Below are 26,799 nucleotides of genomic sequence, written 5' to 3'. Positions count from 1 at the left end.
AAATACATAGATACAAAGATGTATTTCTTATTTATTTATTTTCTTTGGTTTTTCTCTCCCTGAAGGATCTCCTGAAGGGTTGGGGGTTGCTGGGCTGTGGTGGTTTCCAGGGCAAAGGGGTTGGGATGGTGGGGGGCAGTGGGTTCAGGACAGAAGGAGGGGTTGGGGGTGATGAGGTACAGTGGGGTGCAGGGCAGAGGGCTTGGGGGGATGACAGGGTGTGAGGTGTTAGGGGAATGGCGTTCAATGGGTTCCAGGACAGAGCTGGTGGAGGTGCCGGGTGTGGTGGGTACCAAGGCAGAAGGATTGGGATGCTGGAGCTGGGTGTTCCAGAACAGAGGGATTGGGATGCTGGAGCTGGGTGTTCCAGAACAGAGGGATCAGGGTGTTGTGTGTTCCAGGACAGAGAGATCGGGGTGCTGGGTGTTCCAGGACAGAGGGATCGGGATGCTGGGTGCAGTTCCAGGACAGAGAGATCGGGATGCTGGATGCTGGGTGTTCCAGCACAGAGGGATTGAAGTGCTGGGTGCTGTGTGTTCCAGAACAGAGGGATCGGGTACCGGGTATTCCAGCACAGAGGGATCGGGATGCTGGGTGCAGTTCCAGGACACAGGGATCGCGATGCCGGGTGCAGTTCCAGGACACAGGGATCGGGATGCTGGGTGCTGGCTGTTCCAGCACACAGGGATCGGGATGCTGGGTGCTGGCTGTTCCAGGACACAGGGATCGGGATGCTGGGTGCAGTTCCAGGACACAGGGATCGGGATGCTGGGTGCTGGCTGTTCCAGCACACAGGGATCGGGATGCTGGGTGCTGGCTGTTCCAGCACACAGGGATGGGGATGCTGGGTGCAGTTCCAGGACACAGGGATCGGGATGCTGGGTGCTGGCTGTTCCAGGACACAGGGATCGGGGCGCTGGGCGCGGTGGCTCGGGGTGCTGGGTGCGGTGGGTTCCGGTGCAGAAGGGCGGGGGGCACAGGGCCGGTCCCCCCCTGCCCATCCCGTCCCCGCGGGGGTCTGGCGGCTCCACCTGCCCCCCCGCGGGGCGGCCCCGGGGCCGGGCCGGGCCGGGCTCCGCCCGCCGCTCTCGGAGGCTCCGCCGGGCCGGGGCCGGTGGCGCAGAGCGGGACCCTCCCGAGCCCGCGTCCGTCCCGCTCCCGGGAGGGGAGGAGCCGGGGGGGCTCCCGGGGAGGAGCCCGGGGGGCTCCCGATGAGGCGCCGGAGGATGAACCAGCTGTACATCGGCAACCTCAGCCCCGCCGCCACCGCCCAGGACCTCCGGCAGCTCTTCGGGGAGCGGCAGCTGCCGCTGCCCGGCCAGGTCCTCCTCAAGTCCGGCTACGCCTTCGTGGACTACCCGGACCAAAACTGGGCCATCCGGGCCATCGAGACCCTCTCGGGTGAGCGACCCCCCCCGCGCCCCCCGCATCCCCCCCGCGACCCCCTCATCACCCCCCGCCCCCCGCCGCCCCCTCCCCGGGCATCTCCCGGTGCCCCCTTCCCTCCCTCCTTTCCCTCCTTCCCTCCCTCCTCCCGCCCCGGCTCTTCCCGACCTCGCCTCTATTTTTCGCTGATTTTTTTCTCCGATTTTATTGGGAGCCCCCGGGGCGCGGCGCCCCCCGGCCCGCCGCCCCGCCGCCCCCCGCCGCCCCCCGGGGACCCGATTACGAGGTGCCCAACCCCAACTCCGCGGGGGCGCCGAGCGGGGGGGCCCGGGGGGCGCGGGGGGCGCGGGGACAGCCCGGGGGCCCCGGGGGGGTGGGATGCGCTGGGATCCGATGGGGTGCGACGGGGTGGGACGGGATTCGGCGGGGGGACGCTGCCCGGCCTCATCCCGGGGGGATGCTGAGCGCCCCGCTGTCTCCGCAGGGAAAGTGGAGCTGCACGGCAAAGTGATGGAAGTGGATTATTCCGTGCCCAAAAAGCTCAGGTAACCCCGCGGCGTGCCCCCCGGGCTCCCCCCGGTGCCCGTGTCGGTCGCGGCGGGATTCGGGGCGCTCCGGGAGCGGGGATGCGGGCACGGGGGGGCGGCGGAGCCCCGTCGGTTTTACTTTCGCTCCGGAGCGCAGCCCGGGGGGGGGGGCAGAAGGAGCTGCCGGCCCACGGCCGCGTTCCCACGGGTGGGTACCCCCGTGATACCCCCCCAGCCCACGCTGCCCACCGCTCCCGGAGAAAACAGCCGCTTATTCAGCAGGAAAACACGAGAAAACCCCCTTCCTCCCACTTCCCGCGGCGTGGACGGAGGTTTTCCCAGCAGCGCAGCCGCCCGCACCCTTAGGGATATTATTTTTAGTCGCTAATTAATCAGTTTTCCCTCTCCAAACACCTCATCCCCCCTTTACCAGCCGGAGAACCCCCAAACCCGAAGCGTTTTGTGTTGAATGCAGCGCGGCGAGCGCGCCCTCTCATTCCCATCAGGTGCCCGAGGCCGGGCTGATGGGCACACGCGTTCCGCAGGGAAAACAACCCCGGCACCGTGTGGCGTAGCCTCATCCCCAGCTTTATTCCCTATATTTACGCGTCGGGATGAAAGGGAACAACAACAAAAACCAACAAAAACCAACAAAACCCCGCGGGCTGCTGCGGGCGGGTGGTTTGGCGCGGCTGGGCTTGGCCTGGGCTGGGCGGTGGGGTACGGATTTGGCCCGGGATTGCTGCTGGGGTATTAATTTGGAAATGACGGGGGGGTTGGAAATGCTGTTGTGTAATTGAGGCTTACGGGGGGGGAACGGCTCGTGCCCGGCATCACGTGTGCGGGAGTGGGATTTCGTCTTCGGCAGGGATCACACGCTCCCTACCTTCCAAAAAAACATCTAAACCAGCCCCCCCCCCCAAATCCTCAGGTGGGATATTTCTGAGCTAAACTCTGCAGCAGCCTCAGGTTGGGCTGGAGGTGACTTTAGAAGAGGGATGGAGCCAGAAATTGGGAGTTTGGGGCCATAGTACGGAGCCAGGGCTCGACCTTTACCATGCAGCAGGGGATGTAAACAAGGAATTCATCTTTAAATTCTCCGTCGGGGCTGGGGTGTGCCTGCTCTCCCTCCCGAGTTTTAAAATGAGAAAAAAGCCATTTAACCAGCCCAGAAATAAATACCGATTTATTTCACATCGCCCTGTGTTCAACTGGCTCCAAGTTTTCTATTCCCAAGTTTCTTCCGATTATCGAGATCAAATTTAAGCTGGTATCTTTCTATGCCCAGCTCAAAAAAAATCTACCCTGCTTTATATTAATATCCCCACTTTGGGGGGCTGTGCCTTGACCCGGTAGATTATAGATTTTATTTTTGTAATGTGATTTTTGGCCGGGAACGGAGCCTCACGTGGTCGTGTTTATTCCCCCCCGCCCCTCTTTAAATTTGTAGAAAATCCAATTTTTACGGTGGCGGGCGAGAGGCTGGGATTTCAGGGAGTGAAATAGTAAAAATCCCCCCCCGTTAGTGAAATGAATTTGGGGTTTTTGGGCTTGGAGAAGCCGAGCTGGGCTGGGCTGGGCATTCCTGCGTCACGGGGATGTGAGTGAGGAGGTGCCGATGCCCTCCCTGCCCGACTTCACCTGGAATTTTTCTATTAAAATCCAACACGCATCCATGCTATCCATATATTTATATACCTATAAATACATTTGGCTGGAAAACCCCTGGGACATCCGGCCCTGGGAAGGAGAGGAGGGAATTCCTCGAGGGGAGGTGCTGGCAGAGGGGTTGTTTCTGTTTCTCCGAAGGCAGGAATTAAATGTGACAGTGCCTGAATCCTGCCCAGTCCATCCATTCACCTCCCACGAGTTTAAAATCAGCCCTTCTGCTGCCATCCCAAAGATCTTTACAATTCTTTTCTTTTTTTCCCTTCTATATGTTAGATTATGCCTTGGGGAATTAAAGAATTTTAAAAATTACTTTATATTTTAATCAACATTTTCAATTTTTTGGTATTATTTTAAAATTGATTTTATTTTTAAACTTATTTTATTTTTAAACTGATTTTAAACTCAGCAGGAGCAGGGAATACTTTTATTTGCTTGAAGCAATCCCACTCCAAGAGTATTTTGCTTTTTTGGAGCGTGGCCGTGGGGGAAGCAGCAGCATCTTCCTCCTTAAAGATTGGTTGTGTGTTCCTAAAATCTTAAAAAATCATGGTAATGGAAAAGAAAGATAGAAAAGGAAGAACATACAAAGGTGTATATAAAGAAACAGCATTTAAAAAAAATTAAAATGGGAAGTAAAACTCAGCTAACCAAGTGCTGACTTTTATACAAGAATTGTATCAAATGAAGAGTTCAAAAAGTAGCAGAGCTCCAGTTATTGTCCCAAAAGAAATCAAATTTTTGGGGGTTTTGGTTGTGAAGGTGCCTTTGAATTTCTGCTTCTGCCATAATTGTCAGAAATGAGAAAGGAGAGCACGAGGGAGATGTGAAGAGCAGTGAGGGGAGCCTGGAAATCACTGTAATATTAAGTTATTATATAGAAATACTAAATGATGTCTAAAATTCGGGTGGTTTTGCCCCAGATGAAGGTGGCTGGAGGGGGAGTGGTGCTGGTGCCTTTTCTGGGGGTGATTTTATGGCACTTTCTGCTGTTTAAAAAATAATTACCCTTAAATAATTCTCTTTTGAGCACCAATTCAATTCTCATTTCTGCCTGGTTTTGCTTTATTGGTTATTTACTTATTTCCCCGTGGTTTTCAACCCAGAAATCCTGGTGATGTTAAAGCTTGGGATGAACATCCAGGCCCTTTGTTCTTCCTCTGGACACCCCATCTTTGCTTTCCTTATCAATAATTGCTTGTTGTGAGTGAGCTGCTTAATTAGCAAAGAGGAATTCCCATTTCTTTGGCAGGAACCTCCCCAGGTGTGTCTGGAAATGGGAGAGAAAATTGAATTTGGGGTGTTAAAAGTGGGGCTGCTCTCAGTCCTAATCCTGTATCCCAAAATAGATATATTTTAAAACTTTTATATGTTACATATTGATACAAATTAATAATGTATGATGGTGTGTTTAAAGTATTTGGTATCTTTTATGTAGACATAAATAAAAGATATTACATGTATAAAGACACTATGTAAAAGGTACTTTATAGATATATTTTTATATGTATAAAAATATACTTCTAATACATATTTTTCTATGAGATATATGGACTAGATAAGCTCTCCCAAACTACTCTATGATTCTGTATTTATGTGTGTTTATATGAAACATTTATAGAAATATATAAATTACATAAAACACACAAAACATTCCTGTATAATGTATAAAGTTTTATAAGACATATTTATGTACAAAAAGAGATTTTATATATATATATATTTTTTTTATATATATAGACATACATACAAAGTTGCCACGGCAGTGTTGGTCACATTTAGGAAGGGGGTGACCCAGTGCTCATTTTCTATTTAATTTTTTTTTTTTTTTTTTTTTTTTTTTTTTTTTTTTTTTTTTTTTTGTTCTATCTGCAGGTGAACTGGGAGTTGGTGGTATTTGAGTGTTGGTTTTCTTTATATTCCTTTCCATGTGGGTCTTTGCTTCCATTAATTTTTTTGTCCCTTCTTTTCCCCCATTTCATTTTCCCACTTTCTTTTTTCCCCTTATTTTTTTGTCCCATTCTTCTCCACCTCCTTTTCTTTTTCTTTTCTTTTCTTTTCTTTTCTTTTCTTTTCTTTTCTTTTCTTTTCTTTTCTTTTCTTTTCTTTTCTTTTCTTTTCTTTTCTTTTCTTTTCTTTTCTTTTCTTTTCTTTTCTTTTCTTTTCTTTTCTTTTCTTTTCTTTTCTTTTCTTTTCTTTTCTTTTCTTTTCTTTTCTTTTCTTTCTTTTCCCTTCTTTTCCCTTCTTTTCCCCATCTCTTTCTTTCTTCCCTTTTTTCTTCCCCTCTTCTTTTCCCCTCCCTTACGCCTTTCCCCCACCTTCCTTTTCTCCTCCTTTTCCCCCCCCCTTACCTTTTATCCCCTTTCCTTCTTCCCTTTTTTTCTTCCCCTTCTTTATTTGCCCCCTTTTTTTCTCCTCCCTTCCCACTTTTCCCCCATCTCCTTTCCTCCTTCTTTTTATCTCCTTTTTCCTTTCCCCCTTTTTTCTTTCTTTGCCCCTTCTTTCTCTCCCTCCCATTTATCTGTTCTCCCATCCTTTTTTTCCCCTCTCCTTTTTCCCTCCTCTCTTGGTTTTTTTCCCCATCTCCTTTCCCCCCCCTCCTTTTTTTATCCCTTCTCCTTTTTTTTATCCCCTCTCCTTTTTCCCCCTTCTCCTTTTTTCCCCCTCTATTTTTTCTCCCCTCCTTTTTTCCCCCTCTCCTTTTTTATTTTCCCCCTCCTTGTTTTGCCCACCTTTTCTCCCCTCTTTTTTTTCTTTTTTTTCCTCTCCCTCTCCTTTTTTTCCCCCCCTTTTTTTTCCTCCTCTCCTTTTCCCCCCTCTTTTTTTTTATTTTCCCCTCTCCTTGTTTTCCCCTCCTTTTTTTCCCTCTCTTTTTTTCTCTCTTTTTTTCCCTCTCCCTCTCCTTTTTTCTCCTCCTCTCCTTTTTTATTTTCCCCTCTCCTTTTTTATTTTCCCCTCTCCTTTTTTATTTTCCCCTCTCTTTTTTCCCCCTTTTTTTTCCCTCCTCTCCTTTTTTCCCCCTCTTTTTTTTTTATTTTCCCCTCTCCTTGTTTTCCCCTCCTTTTTTTTCCCCTCTCTTTTTTTTTCTCTTTTTTTTTCCTTCTTCCTCCCCCTTTTTTTCCTCCTCTCCTTTTTTATTTCCTTCCTCCTTGTTTTCCCCTCTCTTTTTTTTCCTCTTTTTTTCCCTCTCCCTCTCCTTTTTTCTCCTCCTCTCCTTTTTTATTTTCTCCTCTCCTTTTTTATTTTCCCCTCTCCTTTTTTATTTTCCCCTTTCCTTTTTTATTTTCCCCTCTCTTTTTTCTCCCCTTTTTTTTTCTCCTCTCCTTTTTTTCCCCTCTCTTTTTTTCTTATTTTCCCCTCTCCTTGTTTTCCCCTCCTTTTTTTTCCCTCTCTTTTTTTCTCTCTTTTTTTCCTTCTCCCTCCCCCTTTTTTTCCCCTCTCCTTTTTTATTTCCCTCCTCCTTGTTTTCCCCTCTCTTTTTTTTCCTCTTTTTTTCCCTCTCCCTCTCCTTTTTTTCTCCTCCTCCTCTCCTTCTTTATTTTCCCCTCTCCTTTTTTATTTTCCCCTCTCCTTTTTATCCCCTCTTTTTTTTTCTCCTCTCCTTTTTTTCCCCCTCTCTTTTTTTTTATTTTCCCCTCTCCTTGTTTTCTCCTCCTTTTTTTCCCCCCCTCTCTTTTTTTTCTCTTTTTTTTCCTCTCCCTTTTTTTCCCTTCTCCTTTTTTATTTTCCCCTCTCCTTTTCCCCTTTCTTTTTCCATACCTTCTTTCCCCCTCCTTTTCCCACCCTCTTTTGTTTTCCCCCCTAATCTGCCGGGGCTGTGACAGATGGGCAGCGATTCCCATCCCTATTGTTGATCCATCCCAGGGGCTGGAGCCCTGGGCAGGACCAGCCCGGGGCTTTTCCAGCCGGGATTTTAATTCCTTAAGAGCGTCAGGGCAAAGCCCCCGGGCCGGGAGGGGAACTGGAGCAGCTCCTGGCAACTGGTGGAAACTGGGGCAGCTCCTTAATGCTCATCCGAGCTGCTGCTCTGCAGGATCTGCTGCTGGGTGGGCTTGGGAGAAAGCAGAACTCCTCCAGGACAGCCCCAGAAAATAGAAAATAAATATAATAATATGTATGTTCACAAATCACAGATCCTTGTCTGGTCAGGGGGTTGTGGCTGGTTCAGGCTCTGAGCTGCTGGGTCTGCAAAATTCAGCTGGGACAGAGTCCTGATGATGGGAATTATTTTTTTTTTTAGATGTTTTCTTGCCTGGGACAAATATTTCATAAAGCAGGCAGAGCCCCCACTGGCTTTTCAGCATGTTTTCCCTTTGCTTTCCCCCCACAATTCTCTTGAAAGGTGATTTTTATGGACAACAGGACTCAGCACTGATCTGAGGTGGAAGGTGATAAAATCCCTTTAAGCTCTATTATAACAAGATATTACAAAGTGTGAGTAGGAAAAAAATCTGTGTTCTTCAGAGCAGAGAGTGGTGAGGCCATCCCTTGTATACCACTATATTAATTATATACCATTTTATATTATTTTTCTCTATTATTGTGTGATATTACTATATAGTATTATATTTCTATATTATTATATTATTTTGTTGAGGTTTTATTGTTGTATTATGGAGCTTATATTTAAGCCAGTTTTTTTCTAGTTCCCAAATTCTTGTGGGACACAAAGCCCCTTGACTAAGGGATGGGTGGGTGATCCATGGGGCCAACAGGGAAAATCCAGGAAAGGCTTGTGGATGTTGGGCAGGGAGTTGGTGGCTCTTTTTCATTTCACATCTAGTGACATTTTTATCCCTGAATTTTGAAGGGGTTGTTACCCACTATTTCCCTGGAGGCTACAGGAGGGCAGGAAGCCATGCTGGAAAGGGAGGAATGTACCAAAACCCCTCAATCCTCATAATTCTGAGGAATAAACCCCAAATTTTAAGATTTTTCTGGTTTAGTGCATGATTTCATCAGTGCAGGCAGCAGGCACATGGCAGTGGTGATGCTGGGTGATGCTGGGTGATGCTGGCAGGGCGTGGATGGGGTTTTCCATCCCCTTTCCCTGCAGGATTGTGATGATTCCCCATGATTCTGCTCTGATGGAAGCATGAGAGGACACACAGCTCCATCCTGGATTATTTCATTTTATTTATTACTTCCCCTCCTCACTCACTGCTCGATCCTCCCTGTGCTGCCAGCAGCTCCTGGTACCCAAACCCTGCTCTGGGGTGGAGGAGATGCTTCCTCCTCGAGCAGGGCAGTTTGGGATCAGTTTAAAATGAAAAAAAGCAGATTAACCTGGTTTCTTCAGCCCCTGAAGCTGCTGAGGCAGTGAGGTGGGTGTGTGGAGGTAGGGAAGAGGCAGAGGATGCAGCTCTCCAGGTTATCTGAGGGCACTCACCACAGCAGGGCCAGTTGCATCACACAGTTGAGTGTTTTTCCCCCAGCTGGTTATTATGATTTATTTCATTCTTTAAATCCCCACCAGTCTGCTGCAAAACAGGATGGGTGAAACGTGGTCACTGTGAGCTCTGTGTGTCAGTACCTGGGGTTTGGGAGAGTGGGGAAAATGAAACTAAAATAAAAACAAAACTCAAGATAAAGGGGGTTTCTGCCATAAAGTTCTCCTGGGAGTGGTGCTGGAGAAGAATGGCCCATGCCCCTGCCCTGGGAATAACTCTTCCATGTGTCATGGCTCCAGATGTACATCCAGGACTCCATCAGTGTGGCTGTGTGTGGTCCAGCATTGCTTCAGCCAGGTGTGGAATTGCAAGAGCCATAAGCACAGCCAGGAGGAGTAATAACCTTATCTCAAATGCTGAGTGGTGATGCTGAGCTGCTGGGAGCCCTGCCCATGGGAGCTGAAGCCTGAGTGCCCTTTGGGTGTCTCTGCACTGGTTTGGGTGGGTGTTGGAAGTGGGAATGTGCTGCTGTGTCCTGTTGGGAAGTGGGGTTATGTGGCACCTTGCTGTGATCCTTCTGTCTGGGTGTTTTGGGCCAGGAGGGGTGAGGCAGCACCTTGGGAGAGCAGGGCTGCTCTGGCACCTCCCCTGGCATCTTCCTTGGCACAGCAGTAGGGAAATTATGGCCCTGGAGCAATTAAATTCAAGGTAGGGCTTTTCCAGGAATGGCAAAGGGATTGTGTTCAGCTCCTGTGCTGGTTTCCCTTGGATGTGCCCCTTGCAAGTGCCCTGTGTCCCCTGGGCTTTGGTGACAGGTGGGCTGAGCCAGATGAACCCCAAATGCAGAGCAGCTCCTCTGTGATCCAGCCTGGGGCATCCTGAAGCTCCCACACTGGGAGAGGAGGGTGGCTGTGGTGCTGGAGCCTGGAGCTGAGCAGTGGCAGCCTGGGATGAGGGTTGGAGTGGGTCTGGGAGGTGGTGGGAGTGACTGGGCAGCATGTCTGTCTCTCTCCAGTGGTTTGAGACTCACTGGGGTTTGTTCAGGCACTCTGGCCTTGCATCATCTCAGGACTGAGATGTGTCTCTTGGAGCAGGCTGGAGCAGACTTCTGGCAGCTGAGTATCCAGGCAGGACCTGGGCATTTTAAATAGACCCTCTGGGAAATGCTGGTGGGTTTTAACAATGAAACATATCCTGTTTTCTGGAGTGGTCCTCATGGGATGTTTATACAGGGAACAGCATTGGCCACAGATGGATGACATGGGCAGGAGAAGGGTTCAGGCTGTTGGTGAACAGAGCAGGATCATCACTGCCAGGGTCTCCCTTGGGCCAGGCCCTCCTTCCTGCCACGGGTGGGCATGGCTGGGGTGGGATAGGACAGATCCTGCTCCTTCCCTTGCAGGGATTCTGGGATTCCCAGCTGTGAAATCCCCAGTGGCAGCAGGGGACAGGAGCCTTTTCCTGAGCACACCAGCTCAGCTGGATGCCAGCACAGGGTTTGTTATCCCTCTGACCCAGGAGGTACCAGGCTCCCTGGTGCTTTCACCTCCTTGTCCATGGTCCTTCTCATGGGATGGGCTGTGGGATTTGCCTTGCCCTGACAGCCCACATCTCAAAGAACATCCTTTTCCATGCCTTTTCCTCACTGGCCCCTATGTCTGGCCCCAGCCTACCCAGGCAACACTTTATCTGCCAAAATTGTTGTCAGGGGTTCAGGGTTTGTCTGTGCAGTGAGTTGTGAGAGCAGGGACCAGAGCTGAGAGGTGTTGTTTCCCAGTGGTTGAAGATTCCTGGTGGGATGAGGTTGTTGATGTCTTCTTCCACCTCCTCCTGCCTCCTTGTCCTGCAGGATTTGGCCCAAAGCCCCTGGGTGTTGGTGGCCATCAGCTGGGGCTGCTTCTGTGTTCCCATGGAGCTCAGGCTGGTGGGACCTGTCCTTCCAGGCATCCTGCTTGAACTTGTCCCAGGGAAAAGGAAAACTTCACAAAAGCAGCTTCCAGCTGCTGCTCAGCTCCTGAAACTGGCTCTGTGTGTGGGCATGGGGTGGCTTGGTCAGGAAAACCATCCCTGGTGTTGGGAGGGATGGTCCAGCTGTGCTCTGGTGAGAACACAGGGCAGTGCTGTGGTCAGAGCTGACTCCTGGCAGGATTGGGAATGCAGGTCTGGGTGGCTCATGGATGAACTCATGGCTTGGCTGGATCCTCCATGGATTGGGCTGTGTCAGAACTTCCCACAGCCAGGCTGGGGAGATGTCTGGGGGCTGCTGCCCTTGGGGAGCCTTGGCAATGCTTGCTGTGCAGCCACAGCCAGGCTGGGAATGGAGCCATGGCCAGCTTGGGAATGCAGCCGCAGTTTGGGAATGCAGCCGTAACAAGGTTGGGAATGCAACCACAGTTTGGGAATGCAACCACAGTTTGGGAATGCAGCCGTAACAAGGTTGGGAATGCAACCACAGTTTGGGAATGCAACCATAACGAGCTTGGGAATGCAACCACAGTTTGGGAATGTAACCATAACCAGCTTGGGAATGCAACCATGTCCAGCTTGGCAGTGGAACCACAGCCAGGTTGGGAGTGAGCCGTGTGAGTTTGGAAGTGCCCCTGGACAAGGTGGGGTGTGTTGTCATCTCCAAGCTCTGAGGATATTAATTTGTGTTTCCCCAAGGGAAGCAGCCCTGGGTGTAGTTTTGGAGAGCTCCCCTCGAGGTTTGCAGGGCTGGCCAGTCCTGTTCCCACACAGCCATCCAGCCCAGGGCTGTCCATGCATCCCTGCACGGTCGTGACTCTGCAGAGGCTCCTTTGAGAGGTTTCCTTGGAAACCTGACAGCCAGCATGAGGAGGGAGCATTCCAGAGAGAGCCTCAGCCCCAGTGGTGACCAGAGCTGGGAGAAATGGCTTTCCCTGGGGATGAGCTGCCCTGCAGACCCTAACCCAGGGCTTTGTCTTTGCAGGAGCAGGAAGATCCAGATCCGAAACATCCCTCCCCACCTACAGTGGGAGGTAAGAAGTGGCTGATCCCAAAACATCCCATTCATCACCATCAGCACCTGGTCTGCACGTGGGCACCCTTTAACTCCCCAGGAACTGCAGGAACTGGCTCCAGCTCCTCCCTGCATTTGGGCAGTAGAGCTGTGGGCCAGGTTTGGGTGCTGGCTCAGCTTTGGGATGATGGGCTGGTGCTGGAGGGTGTCTGTGGGTGCAGTGCCTGCTTGGGGCCTCACCTGCCCTGTCTGCTGCTCTGTCCCCAGGTGCTGGATGGCCTCTTAGCTCAGTATGGCACGGTGGAGAATGTAGAGCAAGGTAAGATGCTCTAGTGTGGTCCTCAGCCCTGCAAAATTCCCAGCACTGCTCCCCAGCTCTGCCCAGGCTGCAAGAATGAAACTTAGTTGGATAACCAGACCAGCAGCACTGGTCTGAAATGGGTTTTGGACACAAACCCTGCTGGTGGAGGTGGGGCCACCTGTCTAGTGGTGGGATGACATGGACCATCTATCCACCATCCCCAGGATTGCTCCTGATGCCTGAAAAATTGAAAAAACTATCATCCCTGCAAGCAGAAATGAGCTGAGTGTAGCTTGGGATCCACTGGTGGGTGGGGGATGTCCAGCCTGGCATTCTGCTTGGATCCAGCCCTGGATGCAGCCCAGTCCCTGCAGCTCCCTCCCCCTGTGCCAGCTGTGGCACTGTCCCATCCCTGCTCCAGCTCTGTTCTCTTGCTCCCTGCAGTGAACACAGACACAGAAACTGCCGTGGTCAACGTGACCTACGCCACCAAGGAGGAGGCAAAAGTGTGAGTGGGGTTTGTTTTGCTTTGTCCGTAATTTCACACAACTCCAGCTTTCCCAAGGAACCCCAGGTATCCTCCAGGCTTCTCTAAGCTGTCTCACCTTCTGTCTTCTGCCTTCTCCCCTGGCATGGGAGGTGGGGTAAGTACCAATCAGAGGTTATTTCAGAAGTGGAAGCATGGTTCCCAACAAAACTTTTTGTTCCAGTCTTGTAGAGACTTCAGCCCTGTGCTGGAGACCAGCCAGTAAGTAGTGAGCTTATTATTATTAGTGGCCAGGGTTATTTTTTATGTGATCAAGAGCAGATCCCAGGCCACAAAGAGCTTTTGTGAATCCATTTGGATGGATGTTCCAACAGCTTCTCATCTGAGCTGACCCATTGTGGCATTGGATGAGTGAGGACAGAGATGGGGACAGTGATCTGCTGGTCCAGGAGGGCAGAGGAGAATCCTTCTGGTATCTCCAGGTTCAGCTGGATGTGCTGTGGAGCACAGATAAACATGTCATGAGTGGCTTAGAATCATGGAGTCTTCTGAGCTGGAAGGGACCCACATTGATTGTTGAGTCCAAATCCTGGTCCTGCACAGACAGCCCCAAAAATCCCACCATGGTCTTGGAAAGTGTGGCAATAGAAGAGGACAGAGTTTCCCCAACACAGCAGTGCTTAATGCTTTGGGAAAAGAGGCTTTTTTGGACTTAGGAAAGGGATGGTGAAGCTGCAGGAGTCCTCAGAGGATGTGGAATTCAGGCCTGGCAAGGAGCTGCTTGTGATCTGTCAGTAGCCAAAGCAGGGAAAGCTGGAGCCAGGCGGGATCATGGCAGACACAAACCACTGCTGAGGAGTGGTTTGGGGCATGAAGAGTCCAGGTGCTGCCTCCCCACCTCATCCAGCCAGGAAAGGAGTTGGGGATCCCAGCAGAGGGGTCACCCCATGCTGCATCCTTCTCCCTGGAGCAGCGAGGGTGGCTCGGGGCTGCCCTGTCACCTTCTCCACATCCAAAAAGCCTGTGACACCATTCCCATGCTGCATGGAGCTTCTGGCAAGGACTTGCCCAGGTGAAGGGGCAGGTCCCTGGGCTCAGTCTCATAATCTGAGAGTCGTCAGTTTGATCCTCACACAGGGCACCAGAATGTGAGGTTCTCACACTTCCAGTGCTCTAGGGCACTCACTGCAGAGCTCTTGGGCTCCTACTTCATTGGCTTATCTTAAACAGGCAAAGCAGCTAATAGTTAAAAGGTTATTTATTACAAAGCACATCAGTCTGAAAAGGCAATAGCAAAAAGCAATGGCAAATGCAGTGGCAGTAGCAAAGCAAAAGCCTGGCAAAGAGCAAATGGCTAAAAGCCTTGGCAAAAGCCAAAGGCTAAAAGCACCAACTCTCCCAATACAAACTCTTATATAGGATTTCTCCAACAAGCTAAGACACAAACTCAGACCACCACTCCTTAACCTATTCTAGTTTCTTAGCACACCAGGTTATGTATAGAACTACACATACTACATTTCTATCTGAAAAATGTAAGCAATATTCTTACTATAGCTTTATTATGTCTTGTCTACAACTGTGTGCCTGGAGCCCCTTGCTGAAGATACCAGTATGTTTCAATTTTTACTAGAACTTGCTCTGCTACTGTAGCATTTGAAACCTTTCACTTACTAAAAGCATTAGAACTCACCCTAAAATTACTGTCTTACTTCTACTTAAATGTCTACTTTGTGTGTGAGTGGCTTAATATACTTCAATCCCTCCAAAGGCTTTAATTCAATCGCTGCACTCTCTCTGAAGAATTCAGAGAGACCCCTGACTCACTGATTCCAACACCCCTGCTAGGGGGGGAAAGGTCTTGTGCCAGCTTTGGCATGACCCATGTGGAAGGGGATGAAGTCCCACACGTTATGGGGTTTGCTCCTTGTGGCTTCCCATGGCCACCTTCTCCAGCCTGGGGAGGGAGGAAGCTGGGAAGCTGGGAGCCCCTCAGCACCCCTTGCATCTCCCTACCTTGCAGAGCCATAGAGAAGCTGAGCGACCAGCAGTATGAGAACTATTCCTTCAAGATTTCCTACATCCCGGACGAAGAGGTGAGCTCCCCTCCGCCCCCCCAGCGCGCCCGCCGCGGGGGCCACTCCTGCAGGGAGCGGGGCTCCTCCCCGGGGGGCTCCTCGCAGCCCCAGCAGCTCGAGTTCCCGCTGCGGATGCTGGTGCCCACGCAGTTTGTTGGTGCGATCATAGGAAAGGAGGGCTTGACCATAAAGAACCTTACTAAGCAAACCCAGTCCAAGTAAGTACTTCCAACGGTTTTGTTTCCTTCCCTAGGGGGCTGTAGGTCCCAGCTGGGGTTCTCCCTGAGCTGGGGGCTCCGGAGTGCTGGTTTCTTGGGGTGCAGGCATCAGGGGGTGGTGGCAGAGCTCAGGTCCTCGACCATTCCTGCTGGGTGTGGCAAGAGGGGGATGCACGCTGGGAGAGGCCTGGAATGAGTTCCTAAAGCCTCATGAGAGCAGCTGGGGATGAGGCTTTAGGGGTAAAATCCTAAAGGTGCATCCTCAGTGCAGTGGTCTTTGTTCTTGGGATTTGCTCATCCTGCAGCATCCCATATGGGCTAGAGCTGAGGGGAAAGGGGCTCTGTGGGAGCACTGCCACATAAGGATGGGCTTGTGTAACTGTTTGAAGCCTTTTTTAGCTATTAACGTGTTTGTTTTTGAACTAAAAAAGGAAAAAACAAAACCAAAAAGTGGGGTTGTCTTGCCAAAGTTTTCCATGTTTCTCTTGTTGCTGTTCTCCTGATCTCACCGCTCATTCTCTGCATGGTTTTCCTGCATGGTGTGTTCCTGCCCAGGTGTGTTTGTGTTTTACCCAAAGCTGTCTTCTCCTGTGCTCATCATCCTGAACCTGGTGATCCCATGGGATGTAGGACTCCTGTCCCAGAGCATCCCAGTTCTCAGAGGAGATTTTAGAGGCAAATCTTTGGTGGTAGTGTGGCTGGAGGTAGAAAGCTGAGCCAAACCCTGGCGCTGGGCTGGCAGGAAGAGGTTTGTAGGGAAAGGGGGCAGAGGAGGAGGGAGAGGAGCTCCTGGAGCCTGGCTCACCTGGTAGCTGTGAGCAGATCCTGGTTGGCTGCAAGCCCTTCTCCAGGTGAGTCCTGATGGGATGAGCAGCAGGTGTAGCTCTGTCCTCACCACCCAAGAGTGGAATTTGCCCATTCCAAGCCCTGAGCCTAGCAAGGAAGGTGGGAAGGTGCTGGTTTCTCCCAGCCATGAAGCCAAATGCTGTTGCTGGAGCAGTTTGTGCCACTGAATTGTGTCTCCTTGTGGGGTGGCTCCCTGTGCTGCCCTGAAGACCTTGGAGAGGCCATGGAGGAAAGCTCAGTTCTCTGCCCAGTGAGGCACTGCCCTGCTCAGGGTGAAGGGGACCTCAAGAATCCATCCCAGGCAGCCACAGGAGCCCCTGTCCTTCACTCTGGGTGTCATCCCACACTCTGTCCCTGCCCAGGCCACCCTCATCTGTTGATGTGATGACCTGAGGGTGACATCCTGCTGCCCAGCCCCTGCTCTGGGTGGGTCTGGATTCCTCTGGTCACATTGGATTTCACCCCTGGTTCCACACAAAGATCCCAAAGATGCTTCTGAGCCTCAGGAGGCAAAACTGTGCCCAGGCTGAGCCATCTTTCTCCATGAAGAAACCCAGACCAAGAGCCCACCCCAGCAGGTGACCTTCCACAGCTCTTGGAACTCCGTGAGGAGAGGATCATGGCCACCCAGCAGCCATGGGACCAGGATAACCCTGCAGGCACACTGTGTTGTCCACCTGGAGAGGGCTGTCCCTGAAGCATTCCCAGCCCCCTGTAAGGTCTCTTGGAGGCTTTTCCTGCTGCACCACAGGCAAACCCTGTCCCCCTCCCTGCACACCTGTGATGGGGTGAAGGCACTGAAGATCCCTTTCTCCAGCCTCCTGTTGGAATGGAACAGTTCAGCAGTGGCACTGGGATGTGCTCCAGAGCTCTCCCTTCTCCAGCTCTCTGGGGTGGGACGTGCCTGAAAGCAGCAGCCCCTTCCTGGCATCCCTTCTTCTCTCTGTCCCACACATCCAGATGTGGGATGGGCTGGTCAGCCAGGAACCTGGCTCGTGCCCCTTTCCAAGGCTTGTCCAAGGTCCTCATCACCTGGGTGCCTCACTCAGCACTTGGTCCCTCTCTGGGGTGAAGGCTCAGCTGTGTTCTCATCTCCACCCATCTCAGCTGCTCGTGGGCCCAAGGAGCTGCTTGGCTGTCACCTGTGGGGTTTGTTGGGATTCCTGGGGAGCATCATCCTGGTCTCATGTGACCATCATGATGTGCCCACCCTGAAGAGGCAAAGAGGTGGCAGCAAGTGTCCCTGTACCTGCTGGGAACGGATCCTCCAGGCCAACCTGAGCGAGCTCCATGGCTGGGAATGGCTCCTCCAGGCCAACCTGAGCGAGCTCCATGGCTGGGAATGGCTCCTCCAGGCCAGCCTGAGCGATCTCCATGGCTGGGAATGGCTCCTCCAGCCCAACCTGAGCGAGCTCCATGGCTGGGAATGGCTCCTCCAGGCCAACCTGAGCGAGCTCCATGGCTGTGAGCGGATCCTCCAGGCCAACCTGAGCGAGCTCCATGGCTGGGAATGGTTCCTCCAGGCCAACCTGAGCGAGCTCCATGGCTGGGAATGGTTCCTCCAGGCCAACCTGAGCGAGCTCCATGGCTGGGAATGGCTCCTCCAGGCCAACCTGAGCGAGCTCCATGGCTGGGAATGGCTCCTCCAGCCCAACCTGAGCGAGCTCCATGGCTGGGAATGGCTCCTCCAGCCCAACCTGAGCGAGCTCCATGGCTGGGAATGGCTCCTCCAGGCCAACTTGAGCGAGCTCCATGGCTGGGAATGGCTCCTCCAGGCCAACCTGAGCGAGCTCCATGGTTGGGAATGGCTCCTCCAGGCCAGCCTGAGCGAGCTCCATGGCTGGGAATGGCTCCTCCAGGCCAGCCTGAGCGAGCTCCATGGCTGGGAATGGCTCCTCCAGGCCAACTTGAGCAAGCTCCATGGCTGGGAGCACCAGCTGAAGCCACAGGAGATCAGGAGAGCTGGAGCTTACACTGTCTTCATTCAGAGCTTGGATGGAAGCACTCTGGGGTCACTTTGGCCCAGTCCTTGAGCAGCTGCTCCCTTTCTATCATCTGTATTCCAACGTGCTGGCTCTTGAGCTGCTGGAAGGATTGACCTGTGCAAACCCACCCAGACCTGCAGTGTCCCAGCGTGGTGACTCTGCCCCACAGCCCTTGGCCTGGTGCAGCAGCACCCTGGATGATCCCGCTGGGACAGGACCTCGGAGACGTGGCCGGAGGGGACCCAGCGTGTGGGAGCTGAGGCTGGCAGCGTTCCCGAGCGGCTGAGCTGCCCGCTCTGAAGACCTGGCCCTGGCTGTGCCAGTGACAGGGACACCGAGGCGGTGGCCGACGGCGTCACGCTCCGGCGGGAAGAGAAGACGGAAAGGTTCCTCCCCCTGCTGCCCAGGGCGCGCGGTGGAGGTGCGGGAGTCTCCTACCCTGCTTTCCTCTCTCCCTCTCTCTCAGGGCTTGGCCAGGTACGGTTGAGCGTGAGGAGCGAGCTGGAGGCCGTGCCTCCTCCCGCCATGAGCTGAGGGAGGACCAGAGGCGCGGGGCGCGGTCCCTGCCTCCTGCTCTCCCCGGGAAGGGCGTGAGTACCAGCGCTGTTGTTGCCGTGTCGTGACAGAGCTGCCCGCGGGTAAGTGCCCTCTGTCCCGAGGGACGCCGCCGGACAGCCTCGGGCGGCGCAGGAGATAGGCCAGGTGGCTCAGGGCTTTGTCCAGTTGTGATTTGTTCTGCCCCCTCGATGGTTGATGTTGTGACACACCCCTCAGCTTCCACGACCTCGGGTCCTCGCGGCCCAAATCTGATCCAAACCACCCGAAACCAAACACAGCCTGGGCTTGTGCGAGCCAGCTAGATGCACCCCAGAGCCAGGTTCACCCCAGAGCAAGCCTCGAAGCGAGTTTTTCCTCAGCTCCTGAGCTCTCAGCCCCTCGGCGCGGCAGCAGGCCCGTCTCAGGGGCTCCTCTCTGCTGGTTGTGCCGCAGGGTTGACATCCATCGGAAGGAGAACGCGGGCGCTGCCGAGAAGCCCATCACCATCCACGCCACGCCCGAGGGCTGCTCCGAGGCCTGCCGCATGATCCTGGACATCATGCAGAAGGAGGCTGACGAGACCAAATCGTGAGTGCTCCCGGCCCTGCCAAAAGCCTGGTGGGACGTGGTGGTGCTGCTCCTTCTCCTTTCCAGCACGTCCTTAGTACTTCTATCTGGAAATTTGTGTTTCCTGACTTTAGGTTTTATTTTTTTAACCCGTTTCAGAGCGGAAGAGATTCCCTTGAAAATCCTGGCGCACAACAGCCTGGTGGGGAGGTTGATTGGCAAGGAGGGCCGAAACCTCAAGAAGATTGAGCAGGACACGGGCACAAAGATCACCATCTCCCCGTGAGTTTCTGTGACAGGACTGGGGGGAATGGCTTCCCACGGTCAGATAGGATTTTGGGAAGGAATTCCCTGTGAGGGAAGTAGATTGCCTGAAGAGCTGTGGCTGCCCCATCCCTGGAAATGTTGCAGGCCAGTCTGGAACAGTCTGGTCTAATGGAAGGTGTCCCTGCCCATGGCATGTGTGCTTTCACATCCCTTCCAGCCCAAACCATTCCCTGATTTAATGATTCAGTGAAGTGCTGGTGAACACCAGGCCACCCCATTCAGTCCAATATGGTACAAGCAGTGCTGGAGCTCTGAAAAGCAGAGCAGCTGTGTCCTCCCACCTGCATTCCCTATCCTGGGTGGATGTTCCTCATCCCAGGTGGAAAGGGCGTGTGGCTCTCCCACTGTCCCAGGGGAACCCTCAGCTGTGATTTGAGCGTTCCCAGAGTTTTCCTTGCCTTGAGGAAGGGATGTAGCCGTGTCTGTGTGCTTCCCCCGGGGCAGCCTGCAGGATCTGACCATCTACAACCCCGAGCGCACCATCACGGTGAAGGGCAGCACGGAGGCGTGCGCCAGCGCCCAGGTGGAGATCACGAGGAAGCTGCGCGAGGCCTACGAGAGCGACGTGCTGGCTGTCAATGTAAGCCCAGCCCTCCCGCCGTGCCTGCTCCCGCTGCTGGCAGGCATTCTGGGTGTTACAGCAGGGGCTGGGCCTCTCCATCACACCCACCTGTGCTGAGAAGCCCACTTTTCACACCTTTCACACCTTTCTCCGTGTCTTTCCTTTCCCAGCAACAGGCCAACCTGATCCCAGGGCTGAACCTCAGTGCTTTGGGCATCTTCTCCACAGGGCTGTCCATGCTGCCATCCACCCCAGGGGCCCGAGGGGCTGCAGCTGCCACCCCATACCACCCCTTTGCAGTAAGTGTGAGACGTTCCTGGTGTCTGGGGTGTCCTGCTGGAGCTCTTGGGTTTGGGTGGACACTGTAGGAGCCACCTCATGGGGAGCTCTGACTCTTGGTCATTTGGGGAGGATGCTCATCACAGCAGCAAAGTGGAGAATGAGGGTGGCAACCGCCCAGGAGGGTCAGCTGCATCCCTGTGTTGTGCTGAGCTGGGTTTCACTGGTGTTTAAGGACTGGCTGTGTCCCAAGGGTGCTGCTCTCTGAAGAGAGCATGGGAAAACCATGTAGGTGGTCTTCAGTCCTGACCCCAAGCCCAGCACTGGATTGTGATGGAATGTGCCCTGTTGGTGCAGCCTTGGTGGCCACAAGAACCCCTTGGTGTGGTCACAGGGCATGCAGGGGACGAGCAGCCCACCCTGTGCACCCACTGCCATCAGCTTGGATCCCTGCCCTTGCACCCAAGGGGCTGTGCTTGTGGGGAGCCAGTCTGCACCCCACCTCACAGGGGAGGGTTCTTCTTGTTTTTGGGGCTGAAACCTGGCCAAGAGTGTTCACAACCCCTGAGCTGGCAGCGGGCAGGAGTGGTGCAGTGCCAGGAGAACAGGATGGCCAAGGTGCTGCTGGAGAAGGTCTATCCCAGGTCACTCAGACACTGTGGGCTGTCTCCATTAGTCCCTAAATAATTTATTCTGAGCTGTGGTTAATTGACCTGTGCTGTTTTCTTTCCCTGGAATGCCAGCAGCAGAGCGGGCGGAGGAGGACGGTGAGTGCCTGGGAGGGTGTCTGGGGGTGTGCTGGCTCTGGGGGCTCCAAGAGGGTGGGTTTGTCACTCTCAGCCTGTGGAGGGACAGTGCTGTACCCCTATCCACAGCCTTTCGGAGACAGCTGTGGGAGTTATTTGTGGGTGAGATGGAGAGCAGTAGGACAGCTCTCCTGAAGGGCAGTGTTTGGTGGGGGGTCATTCACCCCAAAGCTTTGTGTGGCCTTTTTCAAGCCCCCCTGGTGAGGCCAGAAAGAGGACCCTTTTTCTGATACAAACATCAGCAGGACAAAGTCGAAAAAACCATCAGGGGGAGGGACTGGGGTTAACTGGGAGCTCCCTTCCACATCCCAGCCTCGTGCTGGGCTGCAGCTCATCCTTGGATGTGCCTGTGCTGTCCTGGATGGGTTTCAGGGGATGAGGGGTGGTCACTGTGTCCCTTTGTGTCGCTCATGGTGGTGACACCCTCCCTGTGTCAGGTTGGGGGTGTCTGGGAAGGGGCTGGCACCTTGAGGACATCAGTGATGTCACTGTCACCTCATTTTCTCTCCCACCACAGGGCTCCTCAGCCTATCTGTCGAGTCTGTACGGAGCCCCCTCAGCCGGCGCCTTCCCCCATCAGCACCCTGTGAGTTCCCCTTCCCCAAAAGTGCCCTGGCACCTCCTGCCATGAGATCTTCCACCCTTGGGCACCTTGTGGGAGGGCAGGCACAAAGCAGGGAATGTGTGCCAGGACCACAGCCCGACCCAACCCAGCCCACCACCTCTTCTGATCCAGCTGTTCCCCTGACCTCTGGCTCTTCTGTGCCTTTCCAGCTGCCGGAGCAGGAGGTTGTGAACTTGTTCATCCCAACACAGGCAGTGGGGGCCATCATTGGGAAGAAGGGGCAGCACATCAAGCAGCTGGCACGGTTTGCTGGTGCCTCCATCAAGGTGAGCAGGAATAAAGGGCTGGGCCAGGGCTTTGTGCCTCAGTTTTCCCTTCCCACTGCTGAGGGCAGGGAAGGGAGCCCTTGGTGAATGGTTTTGCTGCCCAGATTAGTAGAAACCCAGTCCTGATTGTCACCAGTGCTCAGGTAGGGGGGGTGTCTTTGAATGGGGGGGTGTCCCTGCATGGGGGCACATCCCACAGAGGGGAGGTCTTGCCCAAGGAGGGGTCACACTCACGCTCCTTCCCCATCCCTCCGCAGATCGCCCCGGCAGAAGGCCCCGATGCCAGCGAGCGCATGGTGATCATCACGGGGCCACCTGAGGCTCAGTTCAAGGTGAGATGGCCACAGGGTGGGGGCTGCCTTGGGGACATGGGATGGGGCAAGGTGAGAGCATCCCTTTGGTTCCCACTGTGTTGGGGCTTCTCAGCTGGGGACCACGGTTTTGGTGCTGTCATACATTGGCACATCATTGCCTGTGGGATTGCATTGCCCTTCATAAAGGCACAGCAAGCCACCTCCAGGATGCTGCCCACCACCTCTATGTCCCTTTTGTCCCCTCTCCAGGCCCAGGGGCGAATATTTGGGAAGCTGAAAGAGGAAAACTTCTTTAACCCGAAAGAAGAAGTGAAGCTCGAAGCCCACATCAAGGTGCCTTCCTTCGCCGCCGGCCGTGTCATCGGCAAAGGTGGCAAGACGGTAGGTGGGGTGTGTGGGCTTGTCTTGGTTTGAAAGACAGGTGTCTCTGCTAAGAAAGGCAGGAGCCTCTCTTGAGATGGAAAATGTAAACCCACTCCCTCCAATTTACTATAATTTTGAAATTAAGGGGCTCCCAGGCAAAGATATGGGAATAGGAATAACAGTTCTTTGCTGGGAAAATTAAAATAGAAATACAGTAATACAAAACGACAAAGTACTGACAGAGTCAGAGTGCAATCTCACACCCCATCAGTCAGTCAGGGTGTTGGTAGCAGCCCCATTCAATGGTGGCTGCATCCTTCTGCAGTGGCAGATGTGGTTCAGCTGGAGCAGTGCTCCTGTAGAAGGTGCAGTTTTCCTCCAAAGGTCCAGTGATGATGTACAGGGGTCTGGTTTTCCTCTGGACTCCAGTGGAAAAGGCAGCTTTGGTGTTCCAAATCTCAGTTTTTATCTAGGTAGGAACTGTTTGGCTCCTCCCCCTGGGTGGAGCATCTCCTAGTGGGATGATGTAATTTTATCATTCATGCACTGGGACTCAATGGCCATTAACAGGAGATATCTCCTGGAGGGAGGATGGGTTTTGGAAACGATAAGGAACACTGCCCCACCTGGTTTTAACAGATGGTGATAGAATACACACTTTTGGTCACATCCTGTATTGCAACCCAAGACAGGGCTCCCACCTACCCCAGGAACAGAGAGCTGGACATCCCCTCTCTCCCATCACCTCTGCCCAGGTTCTCTGTGATATCAGTGATGTCTTGGTCCCAGCCCCATGTCCTGGGGGAAGCTCTTGGATGGCAACCATCCCAAGGGGACAGGGGACACAGCCTGGTGCCATGTCCTGGCTCAGAGCTGGGGTGGCACCAGCAGGGGAGGATTTTGGCTCTTCCACAGCAAAACCTGGATCTCTGTTGTTTGCTCCAGGTGAACGAACTGCAGAACTTAACGAGCGCAGAAGTCATCGTGCCGCGAGACCAAACCCCGGACGAGAACGAGGAGGTCATCGTCAAAATCATTGGGCATTTCTTTGCCAGCCAGGTAAGGGTTGGCTGTGCCTCTCCCAGCATTCCTAGTTTATTGAAAACTGCCAAGCACAGCATCCCCTGAGCTGCTGTGAGTGGTTTCTGTGCACCCAGGATACACTGAAGGGGTTTTGGCTGTGTTAGATTTAGAGATTGGCTTGATTCAGCCAAAATCCGTGCCTTGGACACGGGGTGGGAACTGGGGGTGGGAATTGGCTCCTGCATCTCACCTGGGTGCATCTAACCAGGCTGGGTTCTGACTGCGAGGGTATGGTGACACCCCAAAATGGAGGCTCTTGAACAAGCCAAACCTTTGCTTTAGTGATGCCTAGAGGAGCTGGAACAGAGGCTAGACAGAGTTAAGAGGAATAAAATGGATATTTTTGAGGAGCCTTCACAGGCCACACCTTGGCACAGTCATGGCCCGTGCCCAGATGGCAGCAAAAGAGGGCTTGGTCACAAGATCTCACATTTTTATAGGTTTTAGTACATTTGCATAGAGAAGTCAATTGTCCAGTTAATAGTCTCAAATCATGAAGTTTCATCCTCCTTGCTTGCTTGCCTGCCCTCCTCTTTTCACGTTGTTTATACTTAGGGCCTGAAGTTTGAAGAGATTATCCTTGAGTCCCCAGCTGCAATAGGACTGTTTTGTCTTCGCCACCCTGTGAAAAGATCCTAGGAGCCCTTAATGTAAAACTAAAAGCCACACACCCAAGCAGAACAGAAAAACTTAAAACTCAAGTGTTTTGATTAGGAGGACAGTGTCTGCTAAGAAAGGCAGGACCCTTTCTTTGAAATGGAGAATGTAAACCCCCTCCCTCCAAATTATTATTATTGTGAAATTAAGGGGCTCTCAGGCAAAGATATGGGAAATAGGATTAACAGTTCTTCACTAGGAAAATTAAAATAGAAATACAGTATTATAAAGAACAATCCCAAAACACTGACAGAGTCAGAATCCAAGCTGACACCCGTCAGTCAGTCAGGGTGTTGGCACAGTCCCATTAAATGGTGGCTGCATCCTCCTGCAGTGACAGATGTGGTTCAGCTGGAGCAGTTGGTCCTGTAGAAGGTGCAGTTTTCCTCCAGAGTTTCAGTGATGATGAGGAAAGGTTTGGTTTTCCTCTGGGCTCCAGTGGAAAAGGCAGCTTTTGTGTTCCAAATCTCAGTTTTTATCTAGGTAGGAAATGTTTGGCTCCTCCCCCTGGGTGGAGCATCTCCCAGTGGGATGATGTAATTTTATCATTCATGCACTGGGACTCAATGGCCCATTAACAGCAGATGATATCTTCCTGGAGGGAGGATGGGCTGTGGAAAAGATAAAGATCACTTCCCCACCTGGTTTTAACAGATGGCCCATTAGCAGAGGATATCTCCACAGAGATAAGGATCACTGCTTTACCTGGTTTCAGCAGATGGTGATAGAATACACACTTCTGGTCACATCCTGTACTGCAGCCTAAGACATCAAGGCATGGTTAGCACATCCTCGTTTATCACAGAATCCATAGTGCTTGGCCTGGTGTTAAACACTGCCGGGTTGTGACACTTTAGTGCTTGGTGGGGACTCAGCTCCGTTTCTGTCCTTCCCCCCAGACTGCCCAGCGCAAGATCAGGGAAATCGTGCAGCAGGTGAAGCAGCAGGAGCACAAACACGCTCAGGGAGCCGCGGCCTCGCAGCACAGCAAGTGAGGCTCCCGCCAGCAGCGCCCGACGAATGTAACCCCGCCGCCAGCTGTCTGCCGGAGCCCAGCAGGGCAGGGGACAAACCAAAGAGAGCCCCGAGCCCCCGGCAGCGCAGAGCCGGGCCCGGGGCGCGCTCTCACCCCGCAGCTTCCGCCTTACTCCGCCGCCGCTCCCCAGCAGCTGCGCTCACACAGGCAGACAGAGGTGGTTGTTATTTTGCAGTTCTCCCCAAACCTGCCCCTTCCAACCCCCCTGGAGGAGCTCGCCCGGCCGGCCTGGGGGAGGCCGCGGCGCTCGTTAATTTAGAATTAATATATCAGTAACGAAACTAACGCCCGTTTTTAAGTTTTGTAAGGTTTTGTTTTTTAACTCACTTTTTAATTTTTTTTTTTTTTTTGGGGGGGGTGGGGATGGGGTTGTTTGTTTTTAGCAAAAGCAGGCTTTTCTAGAGGTTTAATGGCAGGAGCTGGTTCATTGGTTCTCTAATGCACCGTAGAGCAGAGCTGTAGGATTGCCAGCAGGGAAAAAAATACTAAATAACTGTTAAAAAAGCAATTTCTGAAGGGCTTTGAGAAGAGCAGGGCCTGTAGGAGCCAAGATGATTCCTCGTGTAGGAATTGTTCCTCTCCTTCACACACATTTTCCTCTTTGCTTTGGACTCCAAAAGAGGGGTTTGCATGTGTTCTGTCCCCCCTTTCTGTCTGTCTGTCCTCTCTCCATCACTGCCCAGCACTGACATCCCTGAAAAATGATGGGCAGCTCCAGCTGTGCCCGCTTTGGACCGGGATCTTTGGGGAAAGATCCCTGTTGCAGGGAAAGGAGGGGGAAATGGGTGAAAAAAATGGATTTACAAGAGGTTGTCAGCCCAGGGCTGGAAAACCCAACAAGCAAATTTGGCTTCAAATGAAAAATAACCCAAATAACCCTCCTGAGACACACACACACACACACAGAAAAACTACCTCAGGTTTTCGTACCTCAGCACCTTGCGCTTGTGTTGCCCTTTCAGAGATTTTTGTATGCCTTGTAAAACTGATAGTTGGAGCATTTTTTTATTTTTGTAATAAAAAAAAAACGAGTTGGAAAAATGATCTCGACCAAGTCAGCTGCGAGGTGGAAGAAGGAAACCATCCCCCGTGTCCCAGAGCTCTTCTGTAGTCTCCTGCAAGCCGAGAGCCAGTGGCTGTTCCTTTGGAGAAAGCTTGAGAAATGGTTAAAAAGAAAAAAAAAAAAAAAGGGAAAAATAAAAAAAAAAAGCCAAACACACACACAAACACAAAAAAAAAAAAAAAAGGGTTTAAGCAAATGCAAGTGATGGATGGAAGTGGTGAAAGCTGACGGGCCAGAGCAGGGATGGGAGCGGGGCGGTGCCAGCGCCGCTCCCGTGGGCTGCGAATCCGTGTGTTCCTCTACTGCAAAGTGTTCTGTGAAATCCAACCTGAGACACCAACGAAAAAAGAGAAATATATCCAGCTAACCAGAGCCTGAGCCTGCTCTCTGTTGCTTTCTTTGGGGTCCCTTTCGGTGGTCATGGCTGGGAGTTGCTCCCTGGTGCCCA

The 26,799-nt window shown here is 52.6% G+C and overlaps 1 protein-coding gene across 2 annotated transcripts; it reads left to right on the top strand.

The window, feature by feature from the left end:
• Window positions 1-1,069: 1,069 nt before the first annotated feature.
• Window positions 1,070-26,723, top strand: IGF2BP2 (insulin like growth factor 2 mRNA binding protein 2). Of its 2 annotated transcripts, none has more exons than XM_056498515.1 (17): window positions 1,070-1,401; window positions 1,871-1,931; window positions 11,922-11,970; window positions 12,219-12,270; window positions 12,697-12,760; window positions 14,763-15,035; window positions 18,857-18,991; window positions 19,130-19,252; window positions 19,742-19,877; window positions 20,030-20,158; window positions 20,885-20,905; window positions 21,462-21,530; window positions 21,719-21,835; window positions 22,093-22,167; window positions 22,399-22,530; window positions 23,458-23,571; window positions 25,152-26,723. In XM_056498515.1, exons 1-17 carry the CDS (start codon window positions 1,212-1,214, stop codon window positions 25,245-25,247), a joined length of 1,836 nt encoding a protein of 611 aa, XP_056354490.1. In that variant the 5' UTR covers window positions 1,070-1,211; the 3' UTR covers window positions 25,248-26,723. The 2 variants fall into 2 exon arrangements, with proteins under 2 accessions (XP_056354490.1, XP_056354488.1); XM_056498513.1 differs by having other exon boundaries at window positions 20,882-20,905.
• The last annotated feature ends 76 nt before the right edge of the window (window positions 26,724-26,799 follow it).

Source organism: Oenanthe melanoleuca, chromosome 9 (assembly GCF_029582105.1).
Source record: "Oenanthe melanoleuca isolate GR-GAL-2019-014 chromosome 9, OMel1.0, whole genome shotgun sequence".
In the NCBI taxonomy this organism is placed as follows: Eukaryota; Metazoa; Chordata; class Aves; order Passeriformes; family Muscicapidae; genus Oenanthe; species Oenanthe melanoleuca.
The sequence above is the reverse complement of the archived record's forward strand: the minus strand, read 5'-3'. Positions and strand labels throughout refer to the sequence as shown.